The sequence below is a fragment of the Mytilus trossulus genome, chromosome 7 (assembly GCF_036588685.1).
Source record: "Mytilus trossulus isolate FHL-02 chromosome 7, PNRI_Mtr1.1.1.hap1, whole genome shotgun sequence".
NCBI classification, from domain to species: domain Eukaryota; kingdom Metazoa; phylum Mollusca; class Bivalvia; order Mytilida; family Mytilidae; genus Mytilus; species Mytilus trossulus.
The window spans coordinates 37,397,649-37,417,170 of NC_086379.1; the positions used below are offsets into that span (position 1 = coordinate 37,397,649).

The window sequence follows — 19,522 nt, forward strand, 5'->3', positions numbered from 1 at the left end:
AATTGAGAAAATAACCGACAAGACAACTGTTTTAGTATCAAAAGTTATACGATTGTGAAGGTATGACGCTCGTGTATTAAGACAGAGAGATATCATATTAGTTAACAAATTCGTTATGGGGACCGTTAAACTGATGAAGTGCTTTCGACTTTTTAGCAGCGCTGTATTCTATAACAAACGTCATGCTTCATTGATTAGGTTCATGGTCAGATATTTTGATCATTTCACTCAATAAATCCTATTTCAGGATGCACTTTATATATACATTGATTGCATTCTATTGAATCAGAAATGAAAAATGATACCAAAAAAGAAAAAAAATCTCCAATTGTGAATCTTTTTCTTCAAAATAAAATAGATCGACGACTTCAACCTTTTTAAAATCCATGATAAACGTGATTAAGTTTTCTCATTGTCAACATCTTTCTCCAGTGTCACTTTCATAAACGTATACATTACGAGTATACTTGTTAGCGCAATTTAAGGAAGCTGGCTTGTCATGTTTTGAATTGTTTGTCAGATTTTCTGAATTCTTTGGTTTTATCCATTTGAATGCCTTGAAAAATTTGCCCGGTAACCCCATTTTTCTTTTCATGAATCTTTTCCATGTATACTGGTCAACCATCTGTAAAAGTCTTATAGAATTTTTTTTTTTTTTAACAGTTTTTGAGAACTCCTACTTGTCAATAATAAAGCTATGAAAAGTCAAGAGAGACTAGTTTCTCGCCAAAATTTCATTGGCTATTATCTCGAAAACAAGCAAAGTCACCTACATATTTTTTTGGCTCTTTGGATTCCTTAATTAACTTCCTTAACAACAACAATAAGATTGTCGTGTTCCAAAAACAAAAACTCCTCCAGAACCTTTATGATGGGCAGTTACTGTTGTGGAAACTACTCAAATGAGTAATCATAAGACATGGCAGAAAAGTTGTTTTATCTGCTGTTGCGAAATGTTTAAATTGCCTGAATGGGTTGGCGATTGATTTATGTCTAACAGGGATAGCAAGCATGCATGACGTCATCGTACAGTTGTTTAGACACAAGGAAAAAAATTGTATATGTAACTTTCCTCGTGAAAAAACATTAGCTGGTTATTTGATCTATTTTGAGATAGCCAATAACTTATCAAGTTAGGTGACAGTAGTTTACTAATGTCTACTAAAATTTATTTTTTATCATGAAAAAAAAATCAGTAGTTTGACCTCGCTCTTACTGTTATTATATTATATCCTTCATGTATATTCAACGTAGTTGGTGTTACTCTGCAATGCTCTTCATATATTGTCGAATACTGACAATTCATCAATAAAAGTGAGTCTTTATAATTTCATCGATGAGATTTCAAGATGTTTGATGTGATTCATTCTCATCAAAATACAGTAAAATATGCAATATTAAGGTACTGTTTGTTTACCATTCATCAAATTGTATCATAATAATAAGGAAGACACACATTTTTCTTTTTTCTATTTTCAATTTACCTCAAAAATAATTTACTTTTGTAGGATAATGGGCATTCGTGGTCTTAAAAGTTTTATAGAAAAAAATGGTTTCCTCCAACCATACATACTGAAAGATACACGGGTTGTCATTGACGGAAATAATATTTGTCATCACCTTTTATACTTTGGAACATGCCGATATTATGGTGGCAACTACATAGAAATCAGACAAAATGCCCAGTCGTTCTTTCAAGCTTTATTAAAATGCAATATTAAGCCGTACGTAGTGTTTGATGGCGGGCACGACGATGACGACAAGAAACTACAGAATATTATTACGAAATGCGAGCTCCGAATGAAGGACAACGAAGAAAAGCCACCTAAACAAATGGAATGTTTCCCAGTCCTAGCTTACGAATCTTTTACCATGGTATTGAAAGAACTAAATATTCCCCATTTGACTTGTGACGGCGAAGCAGACAACCAAATAGCAGTATTGGCTAGGCAGTGGAATTGCCCAGTTATATCTTGCGATTCGGATATGTATATCTTTGATCTACCTGGAGGCTTTATTAATTTCTCGGACATAAATCTGGATCAGTCTACCAGTGGTGAGTTAAATACTCGACTGTACGTTGCAAGTAAATTTGCAAATAGCATAGGATTACATATAACTCTATTGCCAGTTGCAGCTACTGTAATAGGTAGTTTGTATGCAGATATTGATAATGGTGTAGCTAATCTGTTCTTCAAACGCCTTGGAGGAAAATCAAATTTTGCCAGTATTTCAAGAAACTTGAAATACGCCTTTGAGTTATTGAAAAATGCAAAGAGTCAAAAGATAGCAATCGCAATTTTAATGCAGTGTGTGGACGAAAAACTTCACTCAACGAAAACAGAAGAAGTAAAAAAGACTATTTATTCATCTGTCAGCGCTTACAATGCAGGTACTGAATTTACTGGCTTCGATATGGCTAAATATTTTGAGGGAACAAAATATGCAAAACACCATAGATGCCTTCCTAATTGCGTTATAGAGAAAATCCGTTCATGTACTTTATCGGGGATGCCTATAAATGTTGCATTAGGGAGGGTGATTTTAAAGCCAACATTTGAACATTTTGATTTGTTACCAATTCAGCATATATCACGCCCATTGCGACAAATTATCTATGGCCTCGTTCTCAAATCATGCACAAATGGTATGGAATATGTAACAGAAATAGTACGTGACAGGCGATTAATGGTAAAAGATCCAATAAAGCCAGTTGTAGAAATTGCAGGATATGGTCTACTGCCAAGTCTTCAAGAAATTGATTGTCACGACGAAAAAAATAAAAGAAAGTTATTAGTGGCAATATTTAATTTTGAGGAAAATCTTTTAGAAAGTCTCCCTAGTGAATCAAAAGTTTTCGCACTCGCGCTGAATTATTTTATTAGAAACACAAGCCCACATGTTACAGTACGCTTAAAAATTTACGCTCTCTGCCACGTGATACTTCTGTACAGAGAATTTCCCGAAATTCAGTCTTTCTATGATATGTTGTCATCTTCTACTGGTAATGAGAAACAAAATGTCGGACTGTTTCATGAAAATTTGCAGCGTTTTCAAGAGTGTCTAAATATGGCATACACAATAAATGTGTTACTTGGCACTCCTGTTAAACAGCCAGATCCAGCTACCGTTTTCGACGGTATTCTGATGTATAATTTCTTTTTGAAAGCACCAACGGAGTCTGTTGTTGATCAGTTGGCAAAAACCCATTTTCCAAAGGAGCAGATGCTAAACCTTTACAAGGCATTGCTTTTCATTTTACCAACAGACACATGATTAAAATATTGTTCTCATTCTTTTATCAACCAATTAAAAGAAACAACAAAATGAAAATCTGTTTTTTTAATCGATTCTATATAAAATGTTTTTATATATTATATAAAAATTAAATATATACATTAGTTTTGAGTTCCTATATATACATTATTCGTTGTAACGTCGTTATATCCATCGTTTTTACATCACTGTAAACTATACACATGCATGTACAATAACTTCAGGTCAATCAACGGTGACAAATGTGAGAAAATTAAGTAACACCATCGCATACGATTATTTTTTCAAGACAACTTCGTTTTCTAAACCTCTCTAAAAACGGGTTCAATACTGACGCTGCTATTGCAGTTAGATGTTACACGTTTCCGTTTTGTTCGTCAAGTGTTTAAAAGTATTTTGTTGTACATGTATTAAATATCATTTGAAGGTCCTAGTGGAGAATAAAAAGATACCAATGAACCATCTGAACAAACTAACAAACCACTAAATGGAGTTGACTACAGGGCCGTTGTATCTATTTGCCGTTAATTTAAACTTTGATTTTTCATCTCCTATTTTTATATTTATATTTTGCAAATGCATGGTTTCCATCAGAGTGGGTGAGTTTCAACAACAAACAATAAAAATGTGAAATATCTGCATCTGCATAGGAGTATATATCTCCCAATTGATACGATATTCCGGGGCTTGTATTTCCTATCAAGATAATTGCTCACAAGGAAGCTAAGTATTAAACCAAGAGTTATCAATGGTGAAGGTGAATTCATCCCTTTTTAACTTTACAATCACCATCACGAGTTGGTCGAACATTACGGAGTATCCGTTTCACACTTGATATCGGATAGGTTTCTGACATCGTAACTACTACCCGTTACCTTTCCACGAATGTAACCTACCGAATAAGACTATTTACAGTGTTACATAATCAACACGACAGGTGCCTTATGTGGACCAGAATCTGATTACCCTTCCAGAACACATGAAATTACCCCCAGTATTTGGTAGGGTTTATACTTTATACTGATAAGGCAGTGATGTACAAGAAGCAAGACATCTGAAGAACTATATATGACCAAAAGAGTCCACAAAAAAGTTAAAATTATTTAAAGTCTTTGCATTAACTGTTCCAATCAAAAAGTAAAATTCACATGAGAGCTTTTTGTAATTTTTTTTACCAATTGGAACTTTAAAAATGCCATTGGAAAAGTACATTTTTCGATGAAAACTTCAAATTTTCCCATTGGATATTCTAATATTCAAATTTAATTTTTGATTTTCCATGGGAAATGTACTTTTTATCAGCTGTGGTGGCAACAGTGACATGTTGGGACATATGCGGAGTTAACTGTTTTTAAGTATCTATTACTTGGCCAAAAAATATTTTGAATATCTTGTAAAACAACGCAGTCAGATTTACCACTTCTGGAATCGCAACTTTGTCCCACACCGTGTTAAGTGTTTTTTTTTTATTGACAATGTATCTGGTCCATAAAAAAATTAGATAAATTCTCAAACCCGAAGGATATTTTTGCTCATTATTTCATTTATGTTATGTCAAGTTTGTATAGATGAATTTCCATTTTTCATCATATCAGACCACTCTTCTTCTATAATTCTAGTTTTTTAATATATTTTTTTCACGTTTGAAGATCGGTATTTCTGAAAATGTAGTTGACAAAATATTGTCCAACCGACATCAGCATGCTCAGTAAAAAAGAAAAAGTCAGTGATAAATTCAAACTAGTGGCTCGAAAGAGCTATTTGTTGCTGGCCTATGTAAAATATACATATTCAATAAAGGATACATGTACTTTTCAACACTATAGACGAGAACATAGTACATCACGAAAATCTCTGTTTTGGTGATCTTGTCATGCTGGTAATTAAATCTATTAAGTTTCTAAATATCTTATTAAGCTTTTGCTGATTTTTTTTGTTTTGCTTATTCAAGATTCGATCGGTCGATTTTGGCAATGGCACTCATTTGTAGAACTTGTCTTGCTGATCAGTTTTGCTTATTAAAGTTTCTCTATATTTTTATTATTATTTTCAAGATAAAAGGGTGAAAAGAAACATTCGGTCATTTTAGGGCAATAACTACTATTAGGATTTGTTTGACAGTTTTGACGTAACTGAACAATTGGTAAGCCTCAACATTCTGATCTATTGTGCTCCTTCCACATTTCCTCTATTTATAACGGTTTTAATATATTATACTTCACTTACATTTTACTCCTATGTTATGCTTTTTACCATGTCAGCAATCTTAATTGGCAGACAGTGTCATCGGACACATTTTAAGATACCCCTTGACGCTTGCCAATGATGATAACGGCCAAGTTATGCTACAGTTGGCTAAGTTGTATCAGAGATTTTTTTTTAAAGTGAAAAGATGACAAGGTGAAAGGACACCAAGTGATAAGAAACCTCACATGGTCTTTTGCGCCATGTGAACTAAAAGGGTGTATCAATTCTAGGAAACCCGACAAATTCAAATGTTTCACTAAACCAATCAACGAAATGAATGGAAAATTACTACGATATTCCTGAACTGGCAAAGGCATTATCTGAATTTCTGTTCTATTGACAAAAATGTGTTTGTTAGACAGACATGATAACTGGGAAACCTTCAACAAAAATTTTGTATACATACATCAAAGATATGCAAAACAACTCGGACCTGATTTACAACCAAATATTTTAAAACATTTTGCAAAAAAGCTTTTATCGGACGCAGGACATCCATTTGTTCATTTTTCATATGTATCAAATTTTTTTACATACAATCAAAACATACACTTAGAACATTAATATTGCCGAATGTACTTAAATCCATTATTTTGTCAATAAAATTTCATAGAAACCACATTACTAATAAGTTTCATATTAATTTTTTTATATATTTTATAGATGAGATGCAAGGGTATAAAATATTAAATTTATATTAAATTTGAGAACTTAATATAAGCGACTCATCGCAACCCACATGCATTTGAATGTATAAACCCTTAGACAATGTTTGTTTGTAATTGATCACGAAAATGAAGTGGTTGTAATATAGATAACAATCTATCAATGTTTGATCATTTGAATCATATTAATATTGCACCATTAAAATGTGTTTCTCGTTCAAATAAAATGAATTTTATAATTGTAATAAATAATATGAATCAAACAAATTGTATGAAACGTTAATTTTAATCAATATTTATTGATATAATTAAAATTATTCAAATAGTTATAAATTGAAAATAGGTTACTTTCTTTGTGTTAATGATGATATGTGTGTTCTTGTCTTCTTTTTTTTTCTTATGTGCTTTGTCTTTATGCCTTTTTGTGTTTCTTTTTACTCATGTGTTTTGGCTCTGTACTTCAGTTCATCCCGTCATTGGGCTATTCTTCTATGATAATGTAAATATTGTCTTTCAGTTTTGCTAAAGTGCTGTGTCTATACGTATTAAGACAGGAAAATGTTAGTTTTTATCCATTTGTTTGATGTGCTTGAGCATTTGATTTGACCATTTGATTAAAATTGTTGAATTTTTTCAGAGCTCAGTATTTTTGTAATTTTGCTTTTTCTTCATGATCGTATTTTCTCAAGTTCGTTTTTAAACATCTTTGTTGAAAAACTTTTGTTGTTGCACACATCTCGACTTGACATCGTTAATTTTAACAATGAATCTTGTCGATAAAATTGTAAAATTTTTAAACCCGAAAAATATTGTTGCTGTTATTAATTTTTTTTTCTTTGAGACAATGCCAATTTGCATCTGCATTTTCTTTTTATATCTTAAATGAAATCTTCTAAAATGAAATATATTTCATGAGACGCCTGTATGGTTTAAATTGAACACGAATGTCTGTCATACTGGTGTCTGCAATAAACTCTCAGTGGTTGATTATCATAAAAGCTGACAAATTACATTTCAATGTCTGGTTCCTTAGACGTTTTTTTAACCTTGTCCTATGCTTTAAGAAATTCTGTGTGGCCTTATTTGTTTCCCTGGTGATTTGAAACTAACACCAACGTCATCATTTTTTAATAAAGAATTATCACATGTTCATTTGTTACGCTATTCTTTAGAAATAAAAGGGATGTATACAGCAATGTACTTGTATTTTTTCTTGTTTTATTTTTTACCCCATAATCTAAAATGAAATGGGGAACGTATAACATGTTATCAGCAAGGTACTTGTATTTCCCTTGTTTCAATCTTTCTCCATCACATAAAATGAAAGGGGCGTATACAGCAGTTTACCTGTACGTATCTTCTTTTAGTTTTTAAACCCATTCCATAGAAAAAAGTTGCAGTATAGAGCAAAGTAGTTATACTTCTCTTTTTTCATGTGTATACCCAACCAAGTAGAATGAAGGGGAAGTATGAAGCAATGTACTTTTATTTGTCTTTATTGTTTCTATTTTTTTAGACCTTTTACCTGGAATAACGGGAAAGATAACATCAATGTATATTTTGTTTTTGTATTTTTCATTTTACTCCATTCCCCGGAATAAAAGAGGAAGTATACAACAATGTTTTTGTATTTTTCATGTTCATTTTTTCACCATCCCCTAGTACGAACGAAGTGGACGTATCAAACAATGTATTTGTTTTTCTCTCTTGTTTCATTTTTTACCCCATCCCCTTAAGCTTGCTAGAACGAAGGCGAAGTAAAAATTAATGTATTTGTATTCCTCTTGTTTGATTTATTACACCATTACCTAGATTGAAGAGGAAAGTAAACAGCAATGCACTATTTGCTTTGTAACAAAAAATTGTTATGACGTACAGGTAAATTAATTTGTAATAAGTAATGATAAGGCTTTAAGCGCATTTCTTCATTTAAACTATAATCCTAGAAACAAGATAAATTGTAGTTCGTCTTCTCATTAAAAGTCATTATTTTTTTCGTTTCAATTAAACCACATATTAACCTTAACAAAAGGCAATATTTGTAGTAGTTCAACCCGTATATAGCGACAAAAACTTACTCCGACATCATTATATATATATATATATGTTAAATGACGATTGCTATTGATTGGAACCTTAAAAGTCATCGTGCAACTGAAAAGCAATGAACTATATAAGTTAAAATGATTGAAAAATGACGACTTGACAATAATATGCCATAACATTTGCTGATAAAAATCATCACGAGGCGTTTTTACTTTTTGAAGGAACATGTTAAATTGTTAGATCAACCATTTTGGTGTTATTGAATTCATTTTTGAAAAAGGATCGAAAAAGAGACGACATGTTTTTAGTTTACATTGGATATATCCTGCATATATCACTATCTACATCTTTCGCATTGGTGTATACTGATCGACAAAGATTTACCGTGCAGAAAAATACAAAAATAACTTCGAATGCAACGAAGATATCAGTTAATGCCATGCCATCCATAGCAGCATGTGCCAGTGTTTGTTCAAGTGATCAACAGTGCTGTTCATCAAGCTATGAAACATCAACTAGATTATGCACTTTAGACACATGTTCTACACCAGAGATCGAGACAGCAGACCATTCAAAAGTTATTGTGAAAATTTCAGGTAATTAATAAAAAAAAAACACGAAATATAACTTTTGTATTACAAAATTCTAGATAAATTATTAAGACAAGTATTTTGACATTTGGACATATATTGTAAGTTGAATAAATAATTCGAAAAACCTGGAGATTTAATTTATGAATGGCTTTCATTTATTTTGACTTTATTGAACCATAAAACTAATTTTTGACTCTTCACATTGAATAATCCGCGAAGCGGATTATGTAAAATGTGAAGAGTCAAAAATTAGTTTTATGGTTCAATAAAGTCAAAATAAATTATTGCCATTCATTATAAATAAATTTCTATGAAAAAAATAGGCTCAAAGAACTTTTAATACTATTTATATTAAAACAATAACAACATACACACATGTTGGCGTATGAATACACAACATCAGAATGGGCGTGTCTCCATATAAATTGATAACATTGAAAATAAAACTAATACTTTTAACCAATCAGAAGACAGTAAATACACCAAATTTATTTATAATAAATTGTATGCGGCTGAAATGCTGTCTGGATTTATCTTTATCAGAAACGCTCATACATAATATGATCTGTATAACTAAAAGAGGCATACAAACAGTGATGTTTCCATTCTAACAAAATCGCCTTGAAATTTAGTTTTTTATTTATTTCATAATTTATCCGTCGGAATTTTTGAGAAAATATGTATAAAAAGATATGTCAGTTCCAAAGCGTCGACTTCTTAACTGATGAATCCATACGGTATCAACCCAGTAAATCAAATCGGAAAGTCCCTAGTCACATGACAAAATCAAATGACAAAACACATCAAAAACGAATGGACACCAAGTCAGGAATATTCCTGACTTGGTACAGGCTATTTAAAATGTAGAAAATTGTAGATTAAACCTGGTTTTATATCGCTAAACCTCCCAATTTGTACGACAGTCTCATCAAATCCGTTATATTTACAACTATGCATGAACTTAACAGACATACTAGATAAAATAGTTAAATATTGGTACAGCAGTAATCGCCGTGTTACAATTTTAAAAGAACACAATTTAACAGAAGAACATAAAAGCATCTATCAAATTAAAAGCACATATCCATTGCTTCGCGTGTCTGACGTCAAAAATTTATCAGTCACATAGGAAGACATTTTGTCGTCCGATGTTCATACAAAACAATTTTAAAATTACTCATGGGCAATGTTGGCAAACAGGGTTAAAAAATCAAATTAAAATAGTCATAAAATTCTATATAATTCATAAAAATCCACAAATGTTTAATTCTACTACACGATTAAATAATTTTGACGTTTGTGGTTCAACGTATTTTCTTTTTTGAAATAGGAATATAACATTATGACGTTTTATAGAAAAATAACATACTGACGGGATCTTTTAAAGTACAAAGTCACATTATAAGAACCAAAGAAACACAAAAATGCCCATATACAAAACACACCAGCAAAAAACGAAAGATAATACCAACACATTGACGGGATGTACCAAGTCAAATGGATGTCACAGAAAACAATCCAAACAGTAATAGTAATATTAACAAAAGAACAAAGACAAATAAAAGAACAATATAATCGTTGTTAAGATGATAAAAAACGTCAAAACGTATAATCTATACATCAAGACCATCATATATTATAAGTGAAGTTAAAACGGAATATTTATAATTGAAAATAGCTCTTCATAACTATAGTCCAGAGGGCTGTTCTGGTTGCACTTGTATCAGAAACCTAATAGTGTAAAAGCAGTGGATTCATATATACTTACAAAATGTTCCAAGCTGTAAGACCACATAGGTAACTTAAAGTGTACATAAATGCATCTAAGGTCAACTTGACCTGAGGCAGTTTCAAACAGACATTTTATAAACTTCATTTTAGAATTGAATGCTTCTTTTTGTAAATTCATCGGGGTGTAAAAGCGTTGACTGAAGAACATTTTGTATGAAGCGTGGAAGCGCTTCATTCTAAAAATGTGCGCACGGTCAACTCTTTTACAAACCTATGAAGTTACAAAAGAAGCATTCAATACTTATAATTACATTTTTTAGCTACATGTATGCTCATGAAAACACGATTTTTTTTTTATTTTATTCACCTGCTGTGCACTTTATTGTGGGACCACGTGTTATCATGAATGAAAAGTTTTATTGAGTGATGCAATTGCTTACGGAATAACACGTGATGTGTAGTTAGCCAATCAAAATTAAGTATTATAATGATACATACATCTAAAGTAATTATTGTTTTATGAATAATTAATTGGTCACATATGTTAAATTTATCACAGAGTTATTTTGAAACTAATTGTTTTACTTACTTTGACCTTAACCTATTGTATGTGTACAGTACGTATGTGCATTTTGTTATTACCCTAATCAAACGTTGTATGCAGTAGTTACGACCGTATGCAACTATTTCAGTTCGGCGCATAGTTAAGCCTCGGTCACACCTTACCGGATAGCTCGAACGGACGCCTAACGGATAACTTTATTTCAATCCGTTCATGTCCGTTAGACGTCCGTTCTAATCCGTTAGGCGTCCGTCCATATCCGTTGCATGTCCGTTAAGCGTATGTTTTATCCGTCGACGTCCGTTCTGTCCGGTGGAAAATATTGAGCATGTTCAAAACTTTGAACGGACGTCCAACGGATGAAATGTCCGTCAGACGTCCGTTTGGTACGGTACTCGTCCTTTTCGTTTCCGTTTTGTATCCGTTACGTGTCCGTTATACATCCGTTGGAGGTTTGGCAGCTTAATTCACCAACGGACTTCTAACGGACGTCGAACGGACAAAACGGATGAGAAACGGACTTCTACCGGACGTAAAACGGATAAAACGGATGATGCACGGATCTGAAACGGATAAATGCCAATTGAAAATTTCTCTTCAGAAATGCCAATTTGATTTCTTAAGGTGGTATGGGAGTGTAAAATAAAAATGATAGAATTTGGTCATACATTGCCAAAACGTACAAGTAGTATCTATTGATATATGTTTAAAAATAAAATAATAATGATAGGACACCGCCATTTTCTCAAGCTACAGGTGGTGATAAAATGGCACATTTTGTATGGATCAAACAGGAAAAAACACCATTTTGTGATAAGAAACTAAACAAAATGTTAGCATTGCAAATAAAATTAGGAAAAGATACCTTTCAGACAATACTTTGAGAAAATCAAAAGAAAAGATAGGGTCATCGTATGTTTTACCATCTAAAATACAAAATGGGAAAATTTCATGTAAATCCTACAGAAAATAAACTACTCAAGAGTTATCTTCTTTTAAAATACTTATTTGAAAACCTTTAAAAAAAAAAAGAAATTAATCACCTTTTGTTAAAATACTAATATTTAAAAGATATATTCTTATAAATTAGTTCTTTTGAATAAAAGTTCACATTAGATATCTTCATTCCTGCATCAAATTGTGTTAACTAGATAGAAAATCTGGACCTTAGATTCTCTGTTTTTTACAATCCAAGATGGCGGAAGACACCCATAACACCTTAAGGTTAGTGAATTCTTATTATTCATAATCGATCTTAGAGTAAGGGCATTTCTTCACAATCAAGCAGCTGTTATTCAGGTCAGACTCTGCCCTTTAGCGGAATTTTGAAAAGCAAAAAAACAAAACCAGTTACACAAAACATTTCCAATATTAATGCGATTTTTATGCATTATTATTGTCGCCTTTACTTTTTTCGTATATCTTGTTTATTTGTTTTATCCGATACGCTTCCGTTAGGTGTCCGTTGTATGCGGTACTCGTCCGTTAGATGTACGTTCGACATCCGTTCTGTCCGGTACGTCTTAGTTCATTTGTATATAAGTCTGAAATCACTTGATTCTATAAGCCGTGATAACTGATTTGATTTTTTTTAAAAGTGTTTAGGAAGATTTCTGAATTACTTGTGGGTCCTGATAGTATAACAGCGTTTTTCTTACATGAGTACATGAGTTTTTATGTTGGGAGCAGGCCGATGCAAAACTGACAGGGATTGACATGAAACTAATCTACCTCTAAAACACACACTCACTGGCGAAACGATCTTTGATTGGTTATGCGATTACAAGCTTTGACTAGTAAGATGTTTTTCACTTTCAATTGAAGAATGGCGTCAGAGGACTTAATTTCAGTCAATAAACTATAAAGAAAGATAATGTTTGTCAAAGACATAAGATTACGTTAGACTAAAATTGTTATTGTTTTGTCAAATCAAACGAGAAACAATAAAGAAGTTGGTTAAACGAACGAATGTCACTGTTTCTGTTCATGAACTGGTCAAAAATCGATTTATGACGGATCTGTTTCGGAAATTAATATTTAGAGATTAAAGCGAGGAATGTTCGTCTTAGCGTAAAATTGTCTGTATATTGAACAAATGTAATTTTATTCATATCATTTATTAGGTATATATCAGGGTGTCATCGTACTCTCACCATCATATATAACTATGCTATTAAATTAAACTCTTTCAATTACCATAATTTTCGAAGTTACCATTTTGATATTATAAAACATTATAACCAATACAGCAACGCATAATAGGAAAAAGTAAAATCACAAAAATACTGAACTTAGAGGAAAATCAATTCGGAAAGTCCATTATGACATGGCAAATTAAAAAAAAAGCGCATAAAAAACGAATGGACAAGAACTATCATATTCCTGACTTGGTACACTAAATCAGTGTTTATGCCGTTAAAGTTTGTGATGTTCATAATTAGATGCATTAATTTAATGTCATTAAGTATGAAAATGATTTATGTATATTTTGATATATTTATTTTTAATACTTCATCAATGGATATTATTACAGATCTACCATCAATAGAGGCCCAGCTGTCAATGAAATATTAAAGTGTTTATATAATATATATATCAGAGTATCAAATGTCACTGCACTCTAAACATTATATATATAACGGTGATATTAGAGTAAAACTTTCAAATACTATGTTTTTTTTAGTAATTAATTTGTTATTTAGAACCATCAATGCAGCAACGCATTGTAGGAACTGACACAATATTAATATATTTGATTAGGAACTTTCCGTTTTGAATGTTTCTCGGAGTTCAGTGATTTTTATTTTTATTTTTAGTATGTATGCACTTAAAGCTTAAGATGGCCAACTGTATATGCATTTCTTTAATAGATGTTATTCAATTAAAATGATTCATGTATGTATTGATATATTTATTTTTTTAATTCTTCATTGATAGATATTATGACAGATCTGCCATCAACGGGGGTCCAATTGTCAATTTGACCTTGTTCTTGTAGAAATTTATCCTACACTTTAATGTTTGATATGCACAACAATTGGTTCTACATTTAATGTGTACACATTCTTCATCAAACTGCAATGAATACCAGTGTTTCGTGATACGTTTGTTTTTGTAGTAATGATTCCACTTTTAAAAAGTTTGATTGATTCTTAATATCTTATGGTGGCATGTGTTTCGTGCTTTATCTTTACTAAATTCTCGTAATGCATGCTGTCAGCTATTCCAATACAGATAGAGAAAAGAATTTGTTACTTTTAAAATGTATTTCAAGGTCAACAATGCTACTAACTACCACAGTGAACTATTTATCATTTTTTTCGAATCAACTATCATATTAAACCTTATTCAGCGTTTCAAATAACTCATGAACAAAATTGTGTAACATGAGATGTTTTAGTCTTTAATAATTGCAATGCGATTTACGTTCTCGATTAAATTTTGTTGATTTTTTTGGAAATGCGAAAATGAAGTTACTACTTTTTAATTTGGTTCAAGGTCAAGAATGCTACTTACCACCGCAATGAACAGCTAGTTATCATTTTTTTTCTCAAATCAACAATCATATTTTATTCGTAAACCTAATACAACGTGTCAAAAAATTTATGAACGAAATTGTGTAACATGAGAGGTTTTTAGTCTTCTAATATAAGCAATATCATATTATTCTCAACTCAATTACATTTTATTGATCAGGTTCTTTGGGAAAATTTAGTTAATAACTAAATGACAGCTTTTTGTAAAAGTAAATATATATCTATCTGTGGGCCCATTATCAATTGTTTACAGATATTTAAATTGAAGGTGGTATGCAGTATATAGATAAATGATGTTTTATTGATCACAAAAATGTTTAAATAAAACTTTTGTTATTTTGCGACACGATGTAAATTATAATTGCCGTGCAGTAGAACTTATTTTCAAATTTCAAATGCATTCCATTATATATTTTTCATTTAACGTAAACCATAGATCAGGTTATGCAAGCACGTCCTTTGTTTATTTTTATAAATTTCAATTTTAAATTACGGCTTTTCAAACGATCCAGATTGCGATTAAAAGATATATATACACTCATCATGCGGGTTATTTCCAATGAATAACATTTTTATCGCTTACATATGATTTCTTCATCAATGTATGTGATGTGTCAAAAAGAAGTTATTTTGTTTTAATAGTAATATCACAACTATTTGTTTTTTTACATTTGTAGTATTTTTACCTGATTAGGTTCAATTCTAAATCTTCGGGAAGTTAATCCTTTATAAAATCAATTTCGTATAATGATCTCACATACACGGCGGCTTATTTGTCGATGCACTCTGTCGCGCTCCTTTTGTAGTATATATGATTCGCTCCGGTTTTTATTTACCTAGAATCGTATATGTACTTATATATAAATCCAGAAAAAAAAATCAGTACGCAAGAAATTAATATTTTCATTGTGTTTTAATCTTTGAACGAGATTTTAAAAATTTGTTAACTTCTGTTTTCTAAATAACCAAATCAATTGCGATTTACTTATATTTTATTTTAAGAAAATGAATGGTTTCACATAATGAGGACTGGACCCCTCGTATTTCTCAAGTTGCACCGCTCTGGGTTGTTTTTTTACCGTATCAAGTGTAATAATGAAACAAAATCAACAGATTATGGCAAATGCAACTTTATATAGTAGCTGGGAGGGTGGTTGTAAGTTTTGCCGAGCAACAATGGTTTTCAATGCTGTTACCTATAATGAGTTTATTGATTTACCACTTTATTTTAAAAATGCAGAAAAATATAACAATAATTTAGGTACATCTCATTCCATATGCAGATAAATGATTATAAATAATTGTGTTCGAGGATGGAATTGTGTAATCCTTATAACAATAAGGATGCATTTGCTATAAATCCAGGTTCAACATATCAAAATGCCTGTACCAAGTCAGAAAAATTCAAAACAGAAGCGATCTTAACAATTCGCAAAATCAAAAGCACAAACACATCAAATGAATTGAAAACAACTGTCATATTCCTGACTTGGTACTGGCATTTTCTTCTGTAGAAAATCGTAGATTAAACCTGATTTTAAGATAGCTAAACCTCTCACTTGTATGACAGTCGCATAAAATTCTGTTATATTGACAACAGTGTGTGAGCATAACAAACAGACATATAATACGGATACAGCAGTCAACATTGTGTTAAAATCTTAATCACTATAAAACAAACACATATGTCAACAAAGAAAATCAAAATGACATAAAGACAAACACATACGCAAAAATGAAACCTAAGATTACAAACAAATGACCTCAGAATTTCATTGAGAATAAGAATTATAGTATCCTCATACAACAACATTGATTTGAAAACAGTATTTACAACAATTACTATATTATACAATTTCTCTTGATTTTAATCCGTTCGTAGCATGTTCTGGTGGATGTGTAAAGAGGACAATGCATTATACATGAATAAAAGAAGATGTGGGGCTATACGTCAAGTATACAGCAACACAAATACATTTGGGGGCAACATACACTCTTTGAGTATAAAGAAATCTACATAACAGGTTAAGCTCTAAATCTATTTGAGTATGTGCAAAAATTAAGGTAGTTTAGTTGGCGCGTTTGTTGAATAGACATGACTGACGTTGCGCAAAGTTATCAATGGTCATTTAAAATATCTGTTCTGTCACTAAAGGGTACATACCGTTTTAACTGTTACACATATAAAGTTGAGTTTATATGACTGAAAAGACTGTTCAATATTAAAATGTTCATATACAATTGAATGATTATAAACGTTCTTTGTATTTCCAATTAAAACATATTTTTTTTAAATCGCCATAATCATGTGCAACTTGTAACACGATCCAAAAGAATTGCCATCTTTATCCAATTATAATAGAAATAATGAATGGAGGCTGGAATTATTTCTTAAATATATGAATCGACACAGAGGATTTTTTTTGCACCTCTATATGACTGTTTTCCTAATTTGAAAATTGTAAGCTTATGCATTTGTCTTTTTTTTTAAACTATACTTAGACAAAATACAATATGTCACGCTTGGTGACAAAATTTAAAAATAAAGTCAATTTGATTGTGTATTTAAAAACAACTCATAAAAGATACACACATCTTTTTTGATTAAAAATGAAATGCCATCAAATTCAAGAGCTTAATATTTTTTTATAAATACCAAAGCAAGAATATATGTGTATCTTGTCCAAAGACGGGAAATAGAATCATATTTGGCAAAACCAAAACGCCAAACATCCAACGTATTCATGCATGTATATCACGTTCGCGAAACGTTACTACATATCGATAAAAAGTAATTATGACTAGCCATTCAAATTATTTAACAGGTGTGGGTCTGTAAATAAGATAGTTAATACAGAATACGTGGTTCCCAAATTTAGCAAGCTGTCTTTATTTACTTGGATATACTACTATAAAGAAATTATGGGTGTAACACGTCTTCTAATTGACTAAAAGATTTTGTCTTTCAGCTCTTTGGCATAATTTTGTCATGTTACCGTGAAGTCATCAAGGTTTTCTTCATGATTTCCCTTTAAAATTGGAAATTAGAATTAAGTAATCAGGAATAACTAGTATTTTTCTGTCTATTTGAAATAACATAAACATACGCTCTACACTTTGAAATAACCCGCCACGTGGGTTATTCAGTGTGCGACACTTTTGTGATGTTAAATCTTCATAGATAGAAAAAATAGAGCTATTCCTAGACGCAATAATACTTTTATGTCATTGATATTCTAAGGGCATCAGGTCATCTATCTACTTTGAGTACATTATCTCCTTTTCTTTGAATATTTTTATAAAACTACTTACTAGTATGTACCAAAAATTCCTATTAATTTAATTGTTTCATAGAAAACTTATATTTTTTTCAGATTCAATTGGAAACCTGCAACCAAGAGACTGTAGTGACCTACCACCTTGCACAAAAAGTGGAGTCTTTACAATATACCCTGATGAATCCAACAGTATGACTGTATACTGTGATATGTGTACCAATGGTGGTGGATGGACAGTATGTTTTAATTTGTAACTAATTATTATAAATAAGGCGTACACAATGTATATATATAAGTATACTCTGGTTATGATTTAACCTGGTCCTCGGCTGACTACTCCACTTTGTTAAAAGACAGCCGATGAGATCCGATCTATTGTAGAATCTGATTAGTCGTCGAATCAAATTACGTGTATTATTCCGCACTGCAAATTTTCCTTTTTTCCTTCCAGTAATTCTATTGAACGATTTTTTTACTTGGTAAAGTGTATAGTCGAAACCGTAGCCTTCAGTTCAAAAGTTTCCATTTGGTATGACGTCTCGTTGATGTGCCTTAATCATTCATAAAGTTTAGCGGAACTTTCTATTATGTCAAATTGATACCTTTCTCAATAGTTTATCCTTTATGTAATGCAATAAATTATTTGAAATAAGTTTGGGAAATAAAAAACATAAACATGTTTACATCATAGGTTTTTCATGCCCAAAACTTTTCCAAAGTTTGAAAAAGGGAGGCAATGGATACCAAAAGAACTTTCAAACTAATAAATATAGAATAACCATACATTGTCTCGAAATATCAATGTTATTTGTACAAGGCTTAGAAACAGGTAGAAAGGGAGGCTGTGCCGAGCATTTTTACCTGTTTCGAGCCGAGTACAAATAACAGATTGATATTTCGAGACAATGTATGGTTATTCTTTATATACTGCAACTCTTATAACTGTTCAAAATGAAGTATTTAGTACACAACGCACAAATTAAAAAAAACAAGGCAAAACTGTTCATTTTATACAGTTTTCTCCATAACACCGTAATAGTAGTATCTGTAGCATACAGAAACACCCCTGTTTATAATTTCTGTTGGGTAAGAACATGCAGGATTGTAACGTATTTAATAAACATGTGTTTACATCATACTATGTAAAAACTTTGAATCCTAATTTTTGTCTTCGATTCTAATTTAAAGATGTCTGACTATGTCAATATTGCGACAAACGTCAAGATATAAATCAGACGATCGGATGTTGGTTGAATCTATGATCTTGAATAGTCGACACATGTAAAATTATGACAAAATTGATAAACCAATAGTATAATTCAAACAAATGTTTACATATGTATTCAAATATTGGTTTAGATTGTACAGCGACGCGTCGATGATTCAGTTGATTTCTATAAATACTGGAATGATTACAAGAATGGATTTGGAAATGTTTCTGGCAACCATTGGCTTGGTAAGTATTGTTAATGAATGGTTCGTTAGATCTATCAATGATGGAATGATTACAAGAATGGATTTGAAAATGTTTCTGGTAACCATTGGCTTGGTAAGTATTGTTTATGAATGGTTCAGTAGATCTAGCAAT

The 19,522-nt window shown here is 31.4% G+C and overlaps 1 protein-coding gene across 1 annotated transcript; it reads left to right on the top strand.

Moving 5' to 3' along the window:
• Window positions 1-1,512: 1,512 nt before the first annotated feature.
• Window positions 1,513-18,188, top strand: LOC134726380 (protein asteroid homolog 1-like). The gene is made up of 2 exons (XM_063590779.1): window positions 1,513-2,392; window positions 18,031-18,188. Exons 1-2 carry the CDS (start codon window positions 1,513-1,515, stop codon window positions 18,186-18,188), a joined length of 1,038 nt encoding a protein of 345 aa, XP_063446849.1.
• The last annotated feature ends 1,334 nt before the right edge of the window (window positions 18,189-19,522 follow it).

What these genes read in the sequence shown, in the direction of transcription:
- LOC134726380 (XM_063590779.1), top strand. Translation starts at nt 1,513, where the DNA reads ATGGGCATTCGTGGTCTTAAAAGTTTTATAGAAAAAAATGGTTTCCTC. An exon ending in TGTCAGCGCTTACAATGCAG is followed by an intron (nt 2,393 to 18,030) that starts GTACTGAATTTA and finishes TATTTTTTTCAG; the next exon opens with ATTCAATTGGAAACCTGCAA.